Source organism: Pyrus communis, chromosome 9 (assembly GCF_963583255.1).
Source record: "Pyrus communis chromosome 9, drPyrComm1.1, whole genome shotgun sequence".
In the NCBI taxonomy this organism is placed as follows: Eukaryota; Viridiplantae; Streptophyta; class Magnoliopsida; order Rosales; family Rosaceae; genus Pyrus; species Pyrus communis.
In genome coordinates this window covers 5,231,744-5,253,851 of record NC_084811.1, presented here as the reverse complement: position 1 = coordinate 5,253,851, position 22,108 = coordinate 5,231,744, and the positions used below count along the sequence as shown (strand labels likewise).

The 22,108-nt window shown below is 37.6% G+C and overlaps 2 protein-coding genes across 4 annotated transcripts; both read right to left on the bottom strand.

Annotated features, from left to right (window-relative positions):
- Nucleotides 1-5,858: 5,858 nt before the first annotated feature.
- Nucleotides 5,859-8,396, bottom strand: LOC137745415 (uncharacterized). 3 transcript variants are annotated; one of them, XM_068485369.1, is made up of 5 exons: nucleotides 8,253-8,396; nucleotides 7,776-8,100; nucleotides 7,413-7,482; nucleotides 7,220-7,311; nucleotides 5,859-6,040 (listed from the first exon to the last, which is right to left on the bottom strand). In XM_068485369.1, the coding sequence occupies exons 2-4, from the start codon at nucleotides 7,974-7,976 to the stop codon at nucleotides 7,262-7,264; spliced, it is 321 nt and encodes a 106-aa protein (XP_068341470.1). In that variant the 5' UTR covers nucleotides 7,977-8,100; nucleotides 8,253-8,396; the 3' UTR covers nucleotides 5,859-6,040; nucleotides 7,220-7,261. The 3 variants fall into 3 exon arrangements, with proteins under 3 accessions (XP_068341470.1, XP_068341469.1, XP_068341471.1); XM_068485368.1 differs by having other exon boundaries at nucleotides 5,859-6,019; XM_068485370.1 differs by having other exon boundaries at nucleotides 5,859-6,009.
- Nucleotides 8,397-13,602: 5,206 nt separating this feature from the next.
- LOC137745050 (protein SCAR2-like) lies at nucleotides 13,603-21,172 on the bottom strand. Its single transcript, XM_068484908.1, has 10 exons — nucleotides 20,723-21,172; nucleotides 19,962-20,125; nucleotides 19,678-19,801; nucleotides 19,443-19,566; nucleotides 18,724-18,800; nucleotides 17,131-18,611; nucleotides 14,681-17,043; nucleotides 14,499-14,585; nucleotides 14,264-14,386; nucleotides 13,603-14,188 (listed from the first exon to the last, which is right to left on the bottom strand). The coding sequence occupies exons 1-10, from the start codon at nucleotides 20,875-20,877 to the stop codon at nucleotides 14,135-14,137; spliced, it is 4,752 nt and encodes a 1,583-aa protein (XP_068341009.1). The 5' UTR covers nucleotides 20,878-21,172; the 3' UTR covers nucleotides 13,603-14,134.
- Nucleotides 21,173-22,108: the final 936 nt, after the last annotated feature.

The following is a 22,108-nucleotide window of genomic DNA, read 5'->3' as shown; positions in this document are numbered from 1 at the left end:
TTTTTATTTTTTTGGGTTTGCAGGTGGGGAGAAGAAAATGAAGATGGGGAGAAGAGAGAGGAGGGGGAGGGGGAGGGGAGGGACGAACTGATGGATTTTTTTTTTTTTTTTTTTTTTTTTGTCTCTGCTTTTTATTATTATTTTAATATTTAAAAAATATTAAATATTTGTTTTTTAGTTTTTAATAATTTTTTAATAGAAAGTATGTCCCGAATCAAGCCACGTCAGTACTTAACAGAAAAACTAACAGAAAAATTGACGGAGGTATGGCATTGTCACAAATTCGTAAGATGCAGTATGACATTGTCAATTTTAAAAGATGAGGTATGAAACTGTCGTGACCCCAATAGTTGAGGTAGTTTTTTGTACTTTACCCAAATGTTTGTCACTCATATGGATTAGGCAAGCCAAGTAGGCAGAATTATATTTTAATAGTGTATTTTATCTATAATATCTACTTAATTTTACATTTTAGTTTTGGCATCCGAAACTTGATTTTCTAATGTTATTGTAGTCAACATTGCCTACTTTGGGAGAGTAGCTAAAATTTGTAAACTCAATTGCATATACCAAAGCTAGTTTTGCTTACGTGGCTCATCAAAATGGATTTGCATACTCAATTGTTATTGGAGATGCTCTAATATGATAGAAGGATTAGTTTTTAGACCATATTACGTAACAGTAGTTCACATGTTCAAACAATCGTTACGTTATATTAGTGATTCTTATGTACATGACGCTTTACATAATAGTAAAATCGAAACCTTCGATGGGTGGATTTCTACAAAACATTAGATTAATCAGATGAAATGTCACATCTTTGTTATAGGCCAATGTGTCTGCCACCCTTCCATGCCCTTGTGATTCAACTCTAATATGCTTTATTTCTAATTATCATATGGTAATTATATTAAATACATGAAAGTGTTATAGCAAATTCAAGCAATGTTCTAATCCTTGGCCTTCAAATAATGTTAACAACTAGGATATTTAATCATAGTATATACTTTGCAATATTAAATTAAACAAATTAAAAGGTGTGGTCCAATATTTTGGTTGATAGGATGTTGGTTTTTACTCATGTATCTCAAGTTCAAAACTTCTCACTCCCCTAAATTATTGTAATAATTATGAACTCTTCCCTCTCCTCTTAATAATAATAAAATTAAAAAAAAAAGGAAAAAAGAAAAAAAAAGTTAAAGGTGCACAGGGTAGGTGATACAAATGGACAGAGTTGTAATACAAATATTAAGGGGGAAACTTTTGGGAGAAAGGTTTATATTAACTCATCCGTTGAGTTGGATACTTAATCATAAATATATACATTTTTCAATTGGCAGTTACGTAAAACTTTTGACTTTTTGCAAGTAATTATGTTTTAATGATTAAATAAAGAGAACTGTTATTAGCATTCCAAAAATCTCATTCTACACTCTTCACAATTGTATTTTTTTTTCTTCTAATTATAAAAAATTTGAAATGTAAAATGAGATTTTTAAAATATCAATAATAATTCGCTAAATAAATATATTTTCCTGTCAGTCAGCTGTGTCATGCTTGAAAAATACCACTTGCAAATCTCAACGGCAACCTCGCTGGCATGTCCCATGTTGTTTTTGCTTTCTTAATTTTAAGAGTATCTTAAGTTGGAAAATACTCACTCTTCACATGTAAAGTGTTTTTATTCTTGACAGATTAAATCATAAGTTGGCAGTGACACACGTACAGATGACTTAATAAAAATGTAGAAGTGCAACCACACAATACTACGGTTTTGTAGTACTTCTTTTCACTTGCAAGTGAGAGGTCTTAGGTTCGAATCTCGTAGATGACGAATTCGATACTAAATTAGGTTGATCATTGTGTGACTTAGCCAAACTCCACCTCTTAATGTAAGTATCGTTGTACTAAAAAAATGTAAAAGTGCAAAAGAAAATCAATGTTCTTTTAATTTTGTTCATATTATGATATGCTTGCTACTTGGAATGAGTTGGAAACGTTTTCTAAATGAGTTTGCTAGTTACATGACATTTGTGTTTTGACACGGGGGAATTGAAATTATTCTAAATCCTAACTTTGCTTACATTTACTAACACCTGTGAAATGGAAAATGTTGCGCTCCACATTACTACGAAACTATCCATGATCGAAGTATTAAAACTAGAAAAGGAACTAAACTAATTAGCAAAAGTACGCGATCTCATTTTCATTCATTCATTTTTCTATGAGTAATGAAGGAGAAAAACTTCTCATATATCACAATTATAATTTAATTAGGAAAGTGTTATTGGTACTCTAAAAATCTCATTCTACACTCCTCACAAATGCATTTTTCTTTCCAAATATAGAAAGTTTTGAGTGTAAAATAAGATTTTTGGAGTGCCAATAATAATTCATTTTAATTAACTAGTTTTTCTTAATTATTAGTTTATTAATGAACTAAATTTAAAAATCTGATTAATTCAAATGATGTGGTTGTCCACATCAAATATAATCTAAAGTGATATAAAAATGTGGTACAAAAACATAGTATGAATAGCATTTCATGACTTTTCCGATGCAAGATTTATGCCCAAGTAAACATGTGAGTATTGTGTTCCGAGCCATGATGTCCATGAATCCCTCTGAATATGTACCTGTTTGGCCCAATTAATCTATTAACCTACATTTGGGTTGAGATGAACTGCAAGTGTAAGGTCAAAACCTATGTGGATTATGTTGTTGTAAACATAAGATAGTACTATCTACGTACTTATTTTTATTTTTCAAACAATTTGCTCAATTTTCAACCATCAAATCAAATGAATTAGAGGAAGTAAATGTCCAAAAGTTATCAAGGATGTGTGGAAGATAAAAATAGGTGTGTCATAGCAGAACCTTATTGCAATTCTACATAATCTAAATTAGTTAATAACAAAATTTTCTTTGTCAATAAAAAAAAAAGTAGAAGTTAGAAGGATCAAATTAACCGTGTCAGCAGAACTTTAAAAAACAATAACCGAAGTAAACGTTATTGACAATATAGTAAACTAAACACAATTTTTTTTTCACAGACGCAATACGAATGCGGGGAAGGCAGGATTTGAGAGCATTTGAATCAGTCAAATTATTGCATGATTTATCACTTGATGGAGTTTTTCATGTTCCAAAGTTTCGTGTTAATTTATTGTGTGTGAGTAAATTAACACGAGCTACCGTGATGCAAAACTATTAATTTATTGAGCTGAGTGTTTGTTTTTACGTGGTGCAAAACCTAACACTGCAGCCATCGATACAATATTAACGCTTGTTTTGATTTATATATTCAGAGAGAATAGAAAATTGGATCTCAATACAGTACGTTTAACGCCTCAGAAAACGGTAGCTGCTAATCTCTTACTTGACCGTGACCGCGATGCTGCCCTCCACTTTTGCCCTAACTTACCAACAATTAAAATCCAAATAGTAAAAGCATCTCCAATGGTATAGTCCACAGGGGATTAAAATAGATAAAATTATACCATAAAAGTTTACGTAACATATTGCTTACTTAATTGTTTTATAAAAGTAAAAATGTTGTTTAAATGGATTAGGCAAACCAAGTTGGCAGAATTAACCACCACGATGTGGCTCAGTAGTTGGGGACAAATTCTAAGATCATATTTCATACAACACGTTTTGATTTCGATTCCTGATGCTAGTGAATTACATGATGGTGGCCAGGAGGAGGCTAAAATGCCTTTGTGAGTCTTCCTGGTCTCTGTAATGGTTGACTGTCGTGACAAAACCACTAGTTAATCTCCTTTAAGAAAAAAAAAAATAGGCATAGTTATATCTTAATATTTTATTTTATCTATAACGTCTACTTTTACTTGGGAGTCTTAATGAAACACTCCTGGTACTGTTCACTTTTAACGTTAAGGACATTTTAACTTTAAAAAGTCACTCATGGTATTATTCACTTACAACACCTTTTTGTCATTTTGGTTAAAACTCAAAGTTTCAAGCTCTTTTCGTCAATTTTCCTCTTTTACATTTTAGTTTTGGCATGCGGAGCCTAATTTGCCTACTTATGTTATTGTAGTCAACATTGCTTACAGTAGGCAAAATTTGTAAATTCAATTGCCTGTACCGTGGAAGCTAGTTTTACTTAAATGGCTCATCAAATGAATTTGCATACTCCATTGCCATTAGAGATGCTCTAATATAATACAAGAATTAGATTTTTAGACCATATTATGTGACAAAAGATCACATGCTAAAACAACCGTTATAATATACTAATGATTCTTATGTACATGACTCGTTACGTAATAGTAAAATTGAAACCCTTCGGCGGGTGGATTTTATAAGGAACGCATATGTTAGATGATACATACAAATTAGATAAATTGAGCAAAATTAAGAGAATTAGAATCCTGCACATGCAATTCTACAGACATAAGATTAATTAGATGACAAGTCAGATCTTCATGAAAAGTATTGAGTAAATTATAATGCTAAAAATACTTTTAGCAAAAACAGATGGGATTAGGATAGTTAATATGAAAGTTTCATTAATTGATACTGTTCACATGTCTCTAATGAAAAAAAACACTTTTTAGAAGCATGTATAGAACTGCTTTTGTTTTCTACTATTTTGAAATCATAATTTTGAAAAAAAAAAAAAAACATTTCTTTTTCTCCTTTACCAAAAGCAATTAAGGCCTCAACTTAAAGGGAAAAAAAAAACTGCTTTAAAAAATCAGCTAGGATTAGTCATAAGTATATACTTTGCAACGTTTATTTAAATTTGCACACAGAAGCAATGCTGCAATCCTTGGCCTTCAAGCAATGTTAACAACTATGATTAGTCATTAGTATATACTTTGCAACATTTAATTAAACAAATTAAGAGGTCGAAGGTGCATGGCAGCTATAAAAATGGACAAAGTTGTGATACAAAAATTAAAGGGGAAAAAATCATTGAAAAAGGTTTATATTAACTCATCTGTTATTTTTATTTATTTTTTTATTAACTCATCTGTTGAGCTAGATGCTTATGCTTAATCATAAATATATATACATTTTTCAATTGGCGGTTACCTAAAACTTTTGTATTTATGCGAGTAATCAGCTTTCAATGATTAAATAAATACATGTATCAGTCAATCAGCTATGTCAGGTTTGTAAAATATGGAGGCAGATTGTCTGCTCTTTTGTTTGGGTGTCATTTCCATTTCCTCCTATTTTGTGCAGTCAGGATGACAGACAATCTGCCTCTGTAAATTACCACTTGCAAGTCTCAAGTTCTCAACAGTAACCTCGCCAGCAAGTCCCATGCGTTTGTTTACCTTTCTTAATATCAAGAGTATTTTAAGTCGGAGAATACTCGGCTCCTCACATGGAAGGTGTTATTATTCTTGCACAAATCAAATCACAAGGTGACCATTGACACACGTCAAGATGTCTTGTTAAAATTGTAAAAGCGCAAAAGAAAATCGATGTTCTTTTAAATTTTATTCGCGTCTCACTTATTTGGAATGAGTTGGAAGTTGTTTCTTTTAAATTTTATATGTGTCTCACTTATTTAAAATGAGTTGGAAGCTATTTCTAAATGAGTCTCTCAACTTTGCTTACATTTACTAGTACATGGAAAATGAAATAAGCTTTTTAGTGGTAGAATAATTATCATAAAACAGTCGCTAAAAATATGCATGACCTCTTTAATGATAAAAAATCGTTGGTCCTCACCAAAAATGCTTTAGCGGCCATTTTATTTATATATATATATATATATATATATATATATATTTTATTTTGTAAAGTTTAATAAGCATATGCATAGCATCTGTACAATTGCTTGTAAGTAACAACTCAAACTTTAGAGATGAAAGTGCATTTAACAAATAATTGTTTTCCAATGAAAATAAAGGTTTGGGTACATTGATAGGTCCAGGAAAAACAAAAACAAAGATGGGGGAAGAAAGTACGAAACTTGTTACAGGCACATCCATGGCGGGCGAGGGTCAGCACGACTCCAAGCACAGCCTACGACATCCTAGCACAAGAAGCAAAGACACTAGAGATCAGTTTAGACGGATATGCGCAATTGACGACAGAAGACATCAATTATCTGGCAAAGCATACAGTTACGATATCTATTTACCACATCATTCTCCACAAACTTTGGCTAAGCAAATCATTCAAATCTTCTAATAATTCTGAGACCACACCTCGACTTCTCAGCATTATGTATCGTAAAATTACTTCCGATTCAGTTTCATATACGTTCTCATGGGGAAAATGAACGAACAGCCCTTAGAAATGCAGAGTGATGAATCTATGCTATGTTTTTGTATGAGAAACAAACGTTGGACTTTCTATCAGTAAAATGAGAGATCCAACGATGGGTTGAAATTTTCTGGTAGGCAGCTGACATGTCAATCCACACACACACAGATATTAGCAACTTTCTCTTCTTCAGAATTCAAGTTGACCAGATTGCCGCAAATATTTTAACAGAGGCGTATACAATGAAGACTCGACAAACCAAACCCAGTACAAATATTATGTCAGCAATAAGGGCTTTTCAAAGAACAATGCTATATACACTCCTAGTTTTGTCATCCTGCACTGGTTCCGTGAGTTGTGAAGATGATAAAATATTGATTTCGGAGTACAAAATGAACCGATAGTGAGACTTTTTCAACCAGTCAAGAAAATTATTACCAAATGCTGAGATCTTGGGGGTGCTGTATACCACTCAAGATTGATTGTTTTAATCTTAACAAACGATGAATCAGGAAGGATGTAGAAATGAAAGGATGCAAAGGGTTAATCATGAAGGACAACGGAAAAGAAATATGTGTTTCTCCCTCCTCTTACATTGGTGATGGGAAGGAAAGTAAGGGGGGAGGGAAAAGTAAACTCCAAAAGACTCAACAAAGAAGATGCAAATTCTAAGCTTGAAAACCGATGTGAAACAAAAAACATTTTGTATGCATCTCATAAATGAAGGAAAACAAATACAAATGAGCTATGGAAGTCAATCAACAAATACTAAGTATCAAGTAAGATCAATTACATACATACACATAGTAGACGTCTTCCAACTATACGAATGTTCATAGGATTACAAATTTTGAAACTCACATACGGGATCACACCCGTTGTTCACTATTTTTGCAGACTCGAATTATTCTAAATATTGAACGATAAAGTAAAACAAGTACAAAAGGGGCAAGAACAAAAGCAATACCAGCTCAAAATTTGATCGGGCGTGAAGGCTAACTTAGTCGTGCTAAGAATCACACTTCAGTTCATCTGAATCTGAATCACTTGCATTATAACCTGCCGCAGACACAGAAGACCAAACAGAGGCAAAGCTAATAAGGCAAGGATGATTAGCACAATGATGACGATAACAGAAATTGCAAAGACAGAAGTCAAACCGGGCTGCTTATCACCAACTTTCCAAGCTGAAGATCGCGTCCTCGACGCTCTTGTAATCCATACTCTTCCCTGTAAAATCGCGAAAACCGAAAAGCATTAGCACAAATAAGAATCATAACCAGAGCTCTAATTAAGTACTAATCCTAACATTTAACTCTACAATTTGTAGTGCCAAACACAAAGCTTGCAACTTTAGCTAATAAAATTGATCAAAAAGCAAGTTCAGCCACTTAATGTAAACTAATTAGGATTAGAACACGAAAACAAGATCAGAAAACAAAAAGCTCAGAACTTGAACCCTAAAACCCAAAACCCACATTAAAAAAACCCAGAAATCAAACCAAACCCAGAAAGGCAATTACCATGTGGGCATCTCTGGCGACGCCATAGCCGTTGTAATACATCTGGCCCACCAAAACCTGCATGTTAATATCGCCGGCTTTGGCCTCCTTAAGCGTGTCCTTGAACCACCGCTTTATGCAGTCCGACACGACGGCGGAGAGCGGCACGCGGTGTTCGTTGCTGCTGCTGTTCGCGTTCACTGAGCTGCTTTCAGACTCCATCTCCTTCCCCTTCGACAACCGCGGCCGCTTCGACAATTTCTGGGTTGTCGGCGAGGTGGGCCTCGTTTGCTTTGGGGGAGAGGTCACTAGACCCTGCGACGTCGTTTTGGCGACTTGGTACAGCCTGGCGGTGGAGGGAAGCGACTTTCCCATATTATTAAATTGCAAACAAAAAGACTTGAAATTTCTGAATTAAAAAATACTGCAAGAGATTCGAAAACGAAAACAGATTTTTGAAGATCGGGGATTTTTGGGTTTTTTGAATTTTTAGCTTACCTTTTGTGTTGTTAAAGTGGAAAAATCAGATTCGAAAACAGTTTTTAAGAAGTGGGGAGCGGAAACTGCGAGGCAGGTATTTTTTTAGGGGACACGGCGATTCATGACTGCTTGGAACTGAGCGTGGGTGTTAAGGTACGAGGGAGGACTGAGGAGAGAGAAAGTGGCGGCCCGGTTAAATCGCTGCCATGTCCAGGGGCCGTACGACGTCGAGTTGGCGGTGGATGTTGGTGGCGGACGTGGTGATCTTGTGTGTTGAAGACTTCGTTTGAGTTTTGATGTCTGTATTTTTTTGGATTACTTTTTTACTTTTAAATATAAAAATGGCGCTAATTGACAAGACTACTTTGTAATATTTATCAGCATCGCCATGAAAACGCATGCTAAATTGCAATATCAGCAGCTTTTCCAGGTCATTGTGGGTCCTCAGCCACCAGTTTCCACCAAGCTTATGTATTCCATGACGTGTGTGGTGAGTGATGACATCGAAATGTCTAGTCATTCATGCAATTGAACAGTAGTAATCCCACAACATGAGTTTGTGCTCTTATATGCATGAGTGACTGTCTGTCGTTAATATTAATGAATTTGATTGTGTATTTGATTCAAAGTGAAGTTGATTAAATGCTAAGTAAGTTTGACTGTTGGAGGCAATCATGCAAGTGGACCTTAGGAGGCTCAAATGACCATTGGCCGCTAATATTAGTCAGTTTGAATGGTGACTGTTGATGAAAGTGAAACTTGCGAAGGCAAGTTCTGAACTAGCATCCGAAGCTAGGCGCTACTTTGGTTTGTATTGTTGTCGTTGCTTGGATTAGAGCGAAGGAAGGGCTTACACCAAAACTTGGTTGATCTGATCTTGTATGCCCGGGAAGGAGGAGTCGATAAAGTGAGCTTCAGATCGAATCTTTAATCTCATCTCTAGAGGCAATGTCTTTCTCTATGCCCATGATCCAAGTAGACCTTACTAGGCTCGAGTGACTGCTGATGGTTGATGCTAGTGATTTTCATGGTCAGTTATTGATGTAGGTAGAACTTATTTAGCACGCACGAGTTATTGCTATGCGTTCATAATAGTAAGTTCATTGTCTAACCGTTGTTCGTTGATACAAATGTTACTCACTAGGTAGGATTGATGCTACCATTGCTTATCCAAATATCACAATTGGATAAATCTGATGTCTCTCTGCCCAGTTAGTGTGCTTATTGGAGTTCTAACTTGTCATATATCTATGGGATTATTGGCACCATCCCATTTGGCCCGTTCTTTTTCTTGCAAGCATCGTTTGTATATCAACAGAACGGATAAGAAAGCCTCCTCAAATGTTGTCATCAAAGGGATTGCTATGAAAAAATAGTATTAATTATTGGTAACATGAACATGAACCATCAATGAAACGACGTAATCGTTTATTGTCCCCAACGATGATCTCTCACCCTGTAATCTTCGAGACGAGCTTTATCGCTTCATGACAATTGCGGCACACGCAAGAGCTTCTTATACTTTGAAGAAGATTTGACTATTTTTTGCATCATGATCTAGTCAATCATGAATAATTGGTTATGCGATCGTATAAATGGAAAGGTTTTCATGAGGTTGATCTTGAGCCGCCATCCAAGCACGAATACCTTCGTTTAAGAGAATATTTTTGGTGTAGAAAGTCTCAAATTCAGGATCTTCCGTTGCATGAATTTCTTGAGAAACAAAGTCATAGGCACATAGGTTCATGATAGATTCATCATATATCAAAATAAAACATTTCATCATAAAGTAAAGAATTTTTTTTTCTAAATATTTAATATTTTGATAGAACGAGAGTTCTTTGGTCTCGAAATCCGACCACTATTAATTTGAAGAGGGCTCTTTCTTATTCTATATTCTTTCTAAATTCAAGGACTAACCACTGTATTGAATCTCACAAGCCAATTGTCTTGAACATTGTCTTTGCAGAAACTCTCGCCCTAATTAGAGGAAGAATATTGAACACAAACATCTCCCCGGTTGAAGGGGACATCCTAATATTATACAAGAAGGTGAAGAAAAAATCAATTCCCATGGAAAGGCTAGTTACAAAGCTCAAAGCGCTTGATCCTTCGCCCCTTGGCCCAACCCACCTGCTTATCTCAAAAGGGGCACCTTCTTTCAAGGAAATAGGGTAGCAGATCGTCTGCTATTTAAGATTAAGCTGCTACCAAACCAGATTCTCACCTGCTTTAAGGTCCCACATTGACTCTCCAATCGGATATCTTTCTTCGGCTTAGTCGTGCTTGAAACCATAATCTGTTGATATACGTAAGAGATCCAGATGATTGATGGAAGAAACACCAAACATATCCCAAACCTCTCGCTCCCACCGGCCGACTTAGGTAAAAAGTTACTCCAACAATTTCTTTGTCTTCAACGCCTTTTAATTTGCAGGAATTAGTCACTTCAACATCTTCAATGGTTATACGGGTATCCAAAAAACGAACAAGATGGATGTTTGTTGTCCCAACCATTCTTGTTAGTCCCGATCCTGATAAGGAAAATGGATAAATTATAACAAAGTTTTCATGTGTTAATTCCTAGGAGTAGTGCTTCTTCCCCTATGCCCTCTATTGGTGGAGACCTAACCCATAGGTGTAACCTCCCGCTCAATACTCTAGAATCGACAATTGAAGCATCTAAGGTTGCATTAATCCACAGGTTCAGGTACAAGATAACTATCATTACCGTCTGGACAATTGGACATTCAACCCGTAATCGCAACAACCAAATTGCAAAAGTGGAGCTCTACCAACTGAGCTATATCCCCCCGAGCCAAGTGGAGCATGCATGAAGGAGTCAAATGCTTCTTCTATTCTTTTCCTTGGCGCAGTTGGGCCATCCTAGACTTGAACCAGAGACCTCACCCATGAAGTAAATCATCGCACCTACGGTCTAACCAAGGTATTGACGGTGATTCTCAAAGATCGCATAACAGAATGTGATACGATGAGCTAAAATCCAATAGAAACAAAGACACAGGGAACATGTTATCTACTCTTAACGGTCAAAGCGAACCCTTTCATTCCGAATTAAAGAATTTGGAATGAATCAAATCTCCCCAAGTAGGATTCGAACCTACGACCAGTTAGTTAATATATTCAAGATAATTACGTGTTTACAAAATACCATCTCAATTCATCTTATTTCATCATATCCAGGATGTCATATGGTTCTAAAGGATGAATTGAATATGGACAGTTTTCATTCTTAAACAAAAATTCATTTTATTTATTTATTTCATCTATTCCATGGCTTTTTTGCTAATAGGGCATTCTATGCCATCTTCATTCCCTTCCTTGCTTCGAGGAGTAGGTCGAATAGTCGAAGAAGGGTATGGGATATTTCATATTCTCGGAATTAGCCTTCCCCCCCCCCCCCCCTCTTTGTCTTGATTCTCCTCTTGTCCCTTCTTTGACTAGTGGCAATTAACTTTTTTTTAAACCTTATAACAATTCTTTTTTAATTACTTTCTTAGAATTTTAAATTTTTTTGCTATTTTAATGTTTTGATTGGTTTGGATTGCGTTGTGCAATTCAATCTTTTTTTTTTTATTGAGATTCCGATTGTATCTACACATTCTAATTATTTTATTTGGGTTGCTAACTCAATGGTAGAGTACTTGGCTTTTAAGTGCGGCTGGCATCTTTTACACATTTGTATGAATAGGGTCCCATCCCAAATAATGAGATATATGTAAAAAGCAGGTCCGATTATGCCTATTCCTAATCCTAAATGGAATGTAATGACGTAGGGATCCATATGTAAACATAGTACCTATTTAGATACGCTCGAATGACCCCTTCTTATAATTAAAATGTATATAACCCTATTATGGTTTGGTCTGGTATGGAATGAACTTATAATCATAGAATCAACTCGATCATCAGATGTTCCGACCACATATTTCGTATATTGTTGGGACATAGAAGAGGAATAAAAGGAGCATTTCCTTAGCCAACTCGTGAAGTTTTGCATAGATCTTATCTGACAATGCGTGGGACTCGTCTCCAACAAGGAATTCGTGAACAACCCCATTTACTTAGATCCAACTGCAATCCGGGATTTTCTTCATCCCTTGCTGACTCGTTCGTGATCTGGTATCTGCTGCCCTCATCCCATTTATGACTTGCAGAGTAAATATTTGAGAGGAGAACATAGTGTGCTGAGTTCCATGGTTCTAGCTCAATGATTTGTTTCAGTACAAGTTCAACCAATTGTGAATTCCTATGTAGCCGGCGTCCACCCATGCTCTCCAAACGCTGCACTTCGCATCCACTGACATACTTTTAATTAACTCATACACTTCATTCAACAAACCTGTGCAGCCAAGAAGCTCCACCATACATCCATAATGCCCAATTGTCGGAGTCAAGGAAAAGATACTCGTTGTGTTATTGAAATACCTCCGACCCTCATCAACTAGACCGGCATGACAGCACACACAAAGCACCCTCATCAAATTGCTAGCCAGTCCCCTAATTCTAGCGCTCCTAAACTTGCACAAGCAGAAAGAACACCGACCATGGCATTGCAACCGCGTTTCAAATTCTCCTTCTGCATTTGAAAGAAGAGGTCTATTGCCTCTTTAGGAAGCCCATTTGATGCATATTCCTGAATCATGTTACCCCAAGAAACTGTATCCTTTTCGGGCATCCCATTGAACACACAACTCGCTTTGTCCATCCCGCACTTGGTATACATGTCTAGTAAAGAAGTAGCAACAAACACGTTCCTCCCAATGCCAGTCTCCGTTATGTACCCATCTATCCAATACCCACTCCCTAAATCCCCTAACCTCCCACACGCAGAACCCGAACGAGGCTGAAACCATCAGGCCTCAAACCCATCTCCAACGACCCGCGAAACTTACCAATAGGTTCTCTATACCGGCAAGCTTCAATGTACCCACAAATCACGGCAGAGCAAGAAAAAACATTCTTCTCCGGCATTTTATCACTACGTGCATGTTATGCGTTCACTTTATCCATAATGTTTCCCAAAAATTTCATCATACTTTTAAGGGTTCCCTTAAAGAGTCATATCGATAGAGTTGTTGATGGATTTGACCATGTAGATTGTAGAAAGTCTTTGGTCCATAAGCCATGATCGAGAGATTTTTCAGTATACGGCGATGCACAAAAGAGTACACCCGTGTTTTAAGTTGAGACTTTAAAAAATAAACCCTAAAATAAATCTGATATTTCTTAATCTTGTGTTTTAAGTTGAGACTTTAAAAAATAAACCCTAAAATAAATCTGATATTTCTTAATCTTTTGCTACATTCCTCCTGAAACCAAAACTGCAGAGAAGAATTTTGCAAGGAATAGAAACGGTAAATTTAATAATTTGTAGTCTTGAATAAGTTCCACACATCGACATTTATATGAACAACAAAACAATGGCCGCTAAAATATGATACATACAGACCATATAGGGATACATATATGCACCGTAAGAACCATTACATTGCACATAGGATTACAAAAATTTCATTCCCGCTACGCTACATGGTACATTTATATCACAACAATTTACACCTAACAAGATCTTAAAAATGAGTATATGTGGACATACATTGGAACTGCGATTGCACGCAGAGCTGTATCTGTCGTTCTTGTATAAAGCATTTTGCCTCAACTAGATTTCCGTGGATAGAGCTGAGCGATGTTTCAACAAATAGATTCTGAAGGGAGAGAGGAGGAGGGGAGTATACTACAAGAATTTTGAGTAAGGAGAAAGGATACTCCAAACTACAGAAACGTACGCCGTTCTGTGAGAAAGAGAAGTGACCGCCCAGTTCAAGCCAATAACTGCACTGGTGAAGAGCTGTAGTAGAAATGTAGAATAAACCCCTTTAAGTATCACTCCAACTATCATCATCGTCATCTTCATCACTTCCTGCATGTGCCTGTAACGAAATTCTTATCGTATTAATATGTTAACGAACAAGGAAATACTAAGAGGGAGTGGGGGAGAGAGTAACCTGGCGAATTGCAATTGCTTTCTCTAAGATAGCAGCAACCCTCAAGTTGGTTGCCGGACCCTGAATGCTGGGTCTTGTCACCGTTGAAGATCTTGTCATCATTGCAGGCTTCAAGTTGAAGGACTAAGACAACAAAAATTGGTTCAGTCTTCAAATTCGAAAATAGAGAGCCCAAAATGGGGAAAAGGTGGGTGATGCAAAAGCAAGAAGTATAACAAAAAAAGACGGCTATAACCTTAGTTCTTATCTGTTGCAGCATCGAATCTCTTTCATCTACCTTAGGTTCGACCTGAGGCCGAACTCGTTCAGTTACTTTTCTCAACTGCAAAATGTTAACATGTCAGAAAGGTATTTTGTAGAGCATAAATCTCAAGAAGAGCATGTGCTGAAAGACACCATCATATGATTTTCATTTACCTTGCTTTGGCCATGAGCAGCAACAGCATCAATAAGGGGATTTCTAGGACGAGGGAGCTTAGTAACTGGAACTCCACTAGACCTTCCACCTTCATAGTCTGACATTACAGCAGAGTTATGGGATGACCATGCTATTTCTCCCTCTGATGTTGGCAAACTATGCTGAGGCTGCTCAACCATTGGTGGTGCTGTCAAAGATGTGGAAAGAGGTTCTCCTAGTTCTGATTCTGAATTTTTCAGTGAATGTTGAAGTACCTTAGGCTCGATACCTGTCTTCGGAGTTACCTGCTGCACAGGCTGGATAATAGATCCATGAGAAGATTCAGGGTCATGTGTAAAAGTTATACATTCCGAGCTTGGTCCAGTGAATGGATTTGAACCAGTCTTAACTTTTTCTCCCTCTGAAGCTAAGTGATTACTTCCAGACCCATCATGCGATACCTCTGGTAATGATAAAAATGAGTTCGAGAATTGTGCCACCCCTAAATCAGGTAAATTGTACTGATGATTAGCATCGTTAACCATGGCTGGTAAATGCAATGAATACGGGGCAGGATGCACCACATTGCCCATTACTGGTTCAGAAACATGTTGGAACTTCTCACCTTCTTCAGACGTGAGAGGCAAAAATGGGTTCTGGGGAGGCAGCACCTTGCTCTGTGGTGCTGGCATATCAAATTGAGCTTTCTCATCAGATTCCGGTGGCTGAATTGGCAGCAAAGAATCCTGACCAACTCCAACCAATTCTCTCTGTGAAAAAAGGGAAGCGTGTTGTTTTCCCATCCTCCATTGCATTGGTGGTAAAGGTGGCAATGGTGGCATGTCTTCCAGATTGACCACAGTAGCTTCAGGGGGCAGGACTGATCTAGGAAGGGTAAAATCTAATGATTCCAATGGTTGCTTCGTAACATCAAGTTCCTGGCCTGATGATTCTGGTAAGAACTCTGATGTTAAAGCTTGGCTTGGAAGATATTCAGGATGAGATTCCGGGGAAGCACCCCAGCATACTTCCTGATTGATGTGCTCCATAGATGGTAACTGGTTGGGTTTCTCCAGATCCATGTGGTTTTGAGACCCTGCCTGTACAGATTGAAGACTTGATAAGATGATACTTGCTTGATCTTCTTCCGAACTTTCCACATCAAGCTCAGCAGATTGAACCTGCAGAGAACGTTTTAAGTCAGCTTCTGGCTGATCCCTTGCTCCATCTGTTGGCAAATCCTTGATATCAACTTGATTTGCTTGCAACTCCAATGAATTCTCCAAACTCGTTTCAGGCTCTGGGAGGTAGCAGGTAGGTGAAGACACAACTTCTGTATTTTCTAAAGATGCTGAGTCTATGGTAACATCACCAACAGCCAAACTGCCTTCAGTTAGTTCATCCAGAGAGAAATTATGACCATCATCAAATACTTTTGACCTGGAATGGTCATAAGTAGTTGATTCACTTGGGTTTGATTCCGCAGGGACATCACGCACAGCCAAACTGTTCTCAATCTGTTCATCCAGAGAGAAATTTTGACCATCATCAGATGCTTTTGGACTGGAATGGTCATGAGTAACTGTTTGACTTGAGTTAGATTCTGAATCTGGAGAAACATCTGTTTTACTTGCTTCCATTTGCACTTCTGAGTCCGTAACAGATTCTGGAGAAACTTCATCCAGTTCAGATTCTTTGTCATGGAAATCCCCATATCCAGGAAGAGATGCATGCAAATTTATAAAACTCGTTGGTGAAGAAGAAATTGCATTTGGAGATGAATAACTAACATCATTGACGTCATTATCAGGTTGGGCAACAGCAGCAGAGGGCACAGCAACAGTTTCTACATTTAGTGTTTCGGGCACCACTTCATCTGAATCCACATGATCCTCATGGCCTGGGAAAGTTGGACAATTAGATGTTAGATCCACAGAAACGATATCACCTCCTACATCAGCATCACTGGTGAATAATCGTAATTCCTCGTCATCCATGGCCCTAGATCTCTCTTCTACATTGAATTTTTCTTTATAATGTGGAACACCCGCTTCTTCAACAGATTCAAGTTGGGGAACGTCCTCATGTAAATCAGATAATTGGTGCTCTATTAGGCCATGTGTCTGGGGAACATCCTGCTGCTCTGTTAGGCCATGTGTTTGTGAAGCATCCCGCTGCTCTGGTAGGCCATGTGTCTGTGAATCATCCTGCTGCTCTGTTAGGCCACGTGTCTCTGGAGCATACTGCTGCTCAGTTAGGACATGTGCCTGCCAAGCATCCTGCTGATCTATTAGTCCATGTGTCTGTGGAGCATCCACTACAGGCTCTTCTGAACCATGACTCCGTGCAGCATCCACCATAAACAGTACTACTTCAGAGTTGAATGCAGTTAGTGTAACAGGATCAGCAAATCTGGAAGCCGTGCTACAAAGATTTGTAACATCTCTATAATAAGGCAGTAATGTATTACCTGAAGATGTTTGTTCTTCTGGCAGAGCTAAGGAAAGCTGCTCTTCTGTTGATGAAATACTTAAATGTGGTGAATCAATCTTTCTCGCAAATCTTTCTAAAGAATCTTCATCAGCAAATTGTGTCTGAAGTATTTCATTCACAGCAATATTTCCACTTTGATCTTCAGAAGCAAGGGCTTCAACGTTTGACAAATGTGGCAAAGCATCAGAACTGACACCTAAATCTTCTATATCTGATTCATCAACAGGATGGCTTGGTGAAGTACTTGGGGATTCATCGTTAGTCTGGGAGTTGGGGACAAAAGCCAGAGAATTATCCAGATTTGTCTCATTTTCATCAATGTCTAGTGATTTATAAGCAACTTTAATTTCGTCAGAGGGGGTATCATCTAACACAGGTCCTGCCAATGATACCACTGGCGAGTTTGCTCCAGGGTCTGAGTGCTGGAGTGTAGGACTTGTATCCCTAACAAATGCACTGTAAGATGTATCTCCAGGATCAGGGTTTATGTCTTCCACAATGCATGCATTATGAGATAACGCATGCTCCTTTGTTGTGGCTGCTAGGGAATCCACGAATTCAGATTGCTGGTTGGACGACATCTCAAAAATCTCAGCTCCACAGGTTTCAGTGAAAGGGAATTCTTTAGCTGCTCCATTACACTCTGATGGGGAATTCTCAACCACGTTGTTTGGATTATCAGAGTGCGAAAAACTGGCAGTATCTTTTTCAAATGAATTCTTCCCGTCATCTGATGTAGAGGAGTTTCCAATTGATTGAGAGTCCGAAAATCGAGTTTGAAGCTCCAGATGCTCCTCATCTGCATCAGAGTCTATCCCATATTTTTCCACATTCTGGAAGTGTAGATTGTTCTTAGGCTGAAATTCATTGTTAATTTCCATTTCTGATTCCACATTTGCAAGAGCATCCATGTAATTGTCCACCTCACTTGTCCTATCAACATAACTGGAGAGGGTGGACCCCTCCATGCTGCCTTCAGTTTTATGTTCTCCAACTGCTAATTGCGTATCTGCTGCCACCTGATGAAGGTTGGAATAATTTTCATTTGTCTCAACATCAGAGTTTGGATCAGACCCCTCTGGAATTTCTCTATCAAAAAACCCCCTATTAAAGCCATCCATGGATGGTTTTAATATATCTTTATGGACATCAGGTGAAAAGCTAGCAATTTCCATTTCTGGGGACATTCCAGCAGGACTCACTGTAGTGATGTCAAGTATTCTAAGGTCTGGCTCACCACTATCATCTAAGGTCAATCTCAAGAGCGGTGGAGCAACAGAACTTTCACAAATAAGTTTGCGTTCTGGTGAAAGAGTCTCCAGAAATGTTTTCATGTAACTTTTCCCAGTTTTTGAGTCAACTGCAGATCCATTCAAATGCCTTTTCTTCAATTTCACACGACGTACAGGATCACCGGAACAATTCTCAATACGCTCCTCCAGGAACAACTCATGCAGCCTGCATTGTTTGAAATATAATAAGTAGCCACTCATCCATCTGTTATTTAAACATGAACATTTACACTAGCGTGAAAGAGAATAGTGCAATAGTATGAAAAAAGAGCTCTTACTTGGCATTTGACTTGGCATGTGATGTCAGTGCAACTTCTGGGGTTTCTCCATTCCTCCAGTGGGATCCTTTCTTCTGCTACACATAAAAGACCACAGTAAATATTGTAATGACATAAGTTGTATTGTATAGTATAGCAATGACTTGCCAACAGAAAAAGGAGAACCTAATTTGCAAATTCTTAGTACAAAAAAAGTAACATTTCCCGGTTTCCACATAGGCCTGCATGCAGGCGCACGCTTTAAACAAAATTAGGAGATGCCTAACACATGCAGTCAGTCAGGAGGAGTGACATGAATAGAACTTAATCAAGGTGCATGCTTAAAATTTAAATTTCAAAGAGAAGAACTACACATTGATTGAGTGGCATCTATTTAAGTAATATCTTGCTCATACAGAACTAGGCCACACAAGACCATGGATAACAATCATGGTCGCTGCCCATTGGTGTCAGCGCTCCTCCCTGAGGAGCAATGCCATCTGTTTTTCCTTTTCTTTTCGTTTTATACCTTTTAAGTAATTTTGTGAGAGGTCAAATAGTAAATAAATTGCTAGGTAAAAAAGGTCCGTATGGCTGTTTGCAGAGAAAGATTTTAATGAGCATGATGTATATAATAACATGTATTACAATTACCTACATGACAGAAAACCTCATACAATTGTAACTATAGCAACTAAAGAATAAGCAGTTAATGAAAAATGATCATTCCATTGCAATACCTTCACTTTATGGGTTTTCTTTTCTCTCTGCATCTCCACTGTTATTGAAGATGCTGATTCAACTTTAAAGAATGACGGATCAGTGTACCGCTTCAAACATGCCCCAGCTCCAGCAACATCAAACCTGTTAGAATGGGATAAAGTGATAAACATAAAAATTTTAAATTTTCCAAAATCTTTGCATTTCAGTTTTTAGGTTAAAGTAGCATAAGTTAACACAAATTGGTCATCATACTTGTCCAAAAGGAACAGCCGAGGAGGACCACGGCATTCTTCATAAGAATCCATTACAAAGCGAGGTAAGTCTCCACGGGTGATCATATTCTGTTCAGAACGCAGATTAGGATGCCAGTCAACCCCTGCAATAGAATTATGCACTTGCATAAATATGCCGTAATCAATGTCTATTAGCAACATGGTCAAAAGGAAATTACTTTTTACTAATGCATTAGATTTTTAAAGCTTTAAGCAGGTGCAAAACAAGTTACGAAGAAGAAATTACATAACATGTAGTCAAACCTGGGTTGGAAAAGAATGAAGAATGATTGGTTTGAGATAGAAGTGCCTTCTCAATTGAAGGAAAGTCTGCTTCAAGCTGTTGGACACGAACCACTAGACTGTGGCCTCGTGTAGCGGTTCCCATTACTTCCTCGTGCAAGTCATGAAATATTTCAGCAGCAAACCTATAAGTAAAAATTGGCAACGAAGTGCATTTCTCGTGAGTCCATTACCAACTAACTTAAAACCCAGCTACCAAATAAACTATTTAAAATGCCACCATAAAATTTCAGTTACGTGATACAGGCATATAAACCGGAAAGACCCAGATTACATATCAGCTGAAAAGGCTTTAAACATCATTTCTTGGACAAAGAAGTACTTATGTATCGATGCCCACCTTCGCAGTAACCAAATTAAATCCAAATTCTAGAACATTTGGATTTCAGTTTGATCCCACAACCAAAATTCATAATCCAATACATGGCAGACTCATTCCCGTAAAATATTCCCAATTACGCACACTTCAATCGCCCTAATCAAATGGTAATCTCCAATAATCGCATATTTAATCACCAGCATAGTTCAGTACTGGTTTCCACTAAGTCGACAAATTTCACTCGCTGTTAATCCAGTAATAAAGTCCAGATAAAGCATCGTAATTCTATCACATCCAAGAGGTCAAATTTCAAACCCTAAAGTCTCAGCATTTCTGGTAAAAGCAACAATTTTCAACAATTCGAATAAAAAACCACTTAAAAAAAGTGAACAAAGATACTCACTCGGCAAGGTCGCCGAGCTGCCGCAAAACGCCGACAAGGCCGGCCATGGCCACGCCTTCCAGAAGAGCCTCTGGATCATCCCTATCGGCTGCTCCGTACAGTTCCGGATCGGCCAAGCCGTACTCGTTCCTTATCTGGTACCTCGTCAACGGCATTCTTCAGCTCTCCACTCCGATAAACCCTAATCTCCCCAAAACTGCAAATTGTATATGGTACCTCCGCTCTTCGATTTCAAATTTCCAGAAGAGAGAGAGAGAGGAGAGAGAGAGAGAGAGAGTGTGTGAATGAATATGCGGTGGTCAGAGAGAGAGAGAGACAAACAGACGTGAGGGGAGTGAGAGAGACAGACGTGACAGAAAGAGTAGGGAGGGGAAGTAATTAAATGAATTGTTTTTTTATTTTTAACTGAGAATTTTGGAATGAAAGCACCGGTGAGAGAGAGGGAGCTCGGCGCGCATCTTGCCGCTCATGGCGCGCTCGCTGTAAAGGATCTTGGTATATAACTACACGCCTAATCTCGTAGATGGCGTTTTACTACAATGATCAAAAATTAATTATGCACACTCTTTAGTGCAAGTTTAATTTTTATCTGGACCCGTTTGGTAATCTTTAGAAATAAGATTGAATTGGTAGAGACATATAAGACATGACTTGTAACTTATATATAAGAATAAGTTAAGATAACTTACTTTATTGTAGATTTCTAACTTATCAGATCTAGTACTGTCCATCTCATATGTTAACACAACGAACAAGAAACAAGACTCAAATTCATTTTAATTGATCATAACCTATCCCAACCAGCACACTAAACAAGCCTTCTATTCTCTTTTTATCATTTCGTATTTTATTACAAACAGTAGTTTAAAAATGAGAAAATGAGTGCGAATAAATTATGTGTTATGTAGTAATTAGTATGTTTGTTTGTTTGGAGAGATTTGTCTCGTTTGTTTGGGTTGGAATCGCTTGCCTTGAAGACCATAACGTGTTGGTGCTTCCAATAATCCAAAGTTAAAGGGAGGGGTAAGTTGCTAATGATGAAACAATTGGCTTGGAAATTACTGTTTTAGTTTTTTGGGTGACTAGGTTGTTGAATATCTGATACTGAATATGAATCATTTTATATATCGATTAAGCTCATCCCATTGCTTCTCAAAGTGCTAAAAATGTTTGCTAACAATTGTAGACGCTTTCAATAACAACACTTCTAATATAAGTGATTATGAGAAGAAGAAAAATATTTGCTACGAAAACAGTTGCAAACGAGTCCTAAATCAAATTCTTATGATCACATCGAAATCATTTATGAGGTTACACCCGATTCAATTAACAAAGATTCACCAATATGATAGGCAATGACACAGTCATCAAATATAAATTGTATGA

Bases quoted from the DNA above. Each gene is read 5' to 3' on its own strand.
- LOC137745415 (XM_068485369.1), bottom strand. From the start codon at position 7,976: ATGGAGTCTGAAAGCAGCTCAGTGAACGCGAACAGCAGCAGCAACGAA. The intron at 7,483-7,775 runs GTAATTGCCTTT...GCGATTTTACAG, and splicing joins TCGCCAGAGATGCCCACATG to GGAAGAGTATGGATTACAAG. The intron at 7,312-7,412 runs GTTTGACTTCTG...TGTCTGCGGCAG, and splicing joins AGTTGGTGATAAGCAGCCCG to GTTATAATGCAAGTGATTCA.
- LOC137745050 (XM_068484908.1), bottom strand. From the start codon at position 20,877: ATGCCGTTGACGAGGTACCAGATAAGGAACGAGTACGGCTTGGCCGAT. The intron at 19,802-19,961 runs GTTTGACTACAT...ATTCTATTGCAG, and splicing joins TTCATTCTTTTCCAACCCAG to GGGTTGACTGGCATCCTAAT. The intron at 14,387-14,498 runs GTTATAGCCGTC...TTGTTGTCTTAG, and splicing joins TGCAACAGATAAGAACTAAG to TCCTTCAACTTGAAGCCTGC.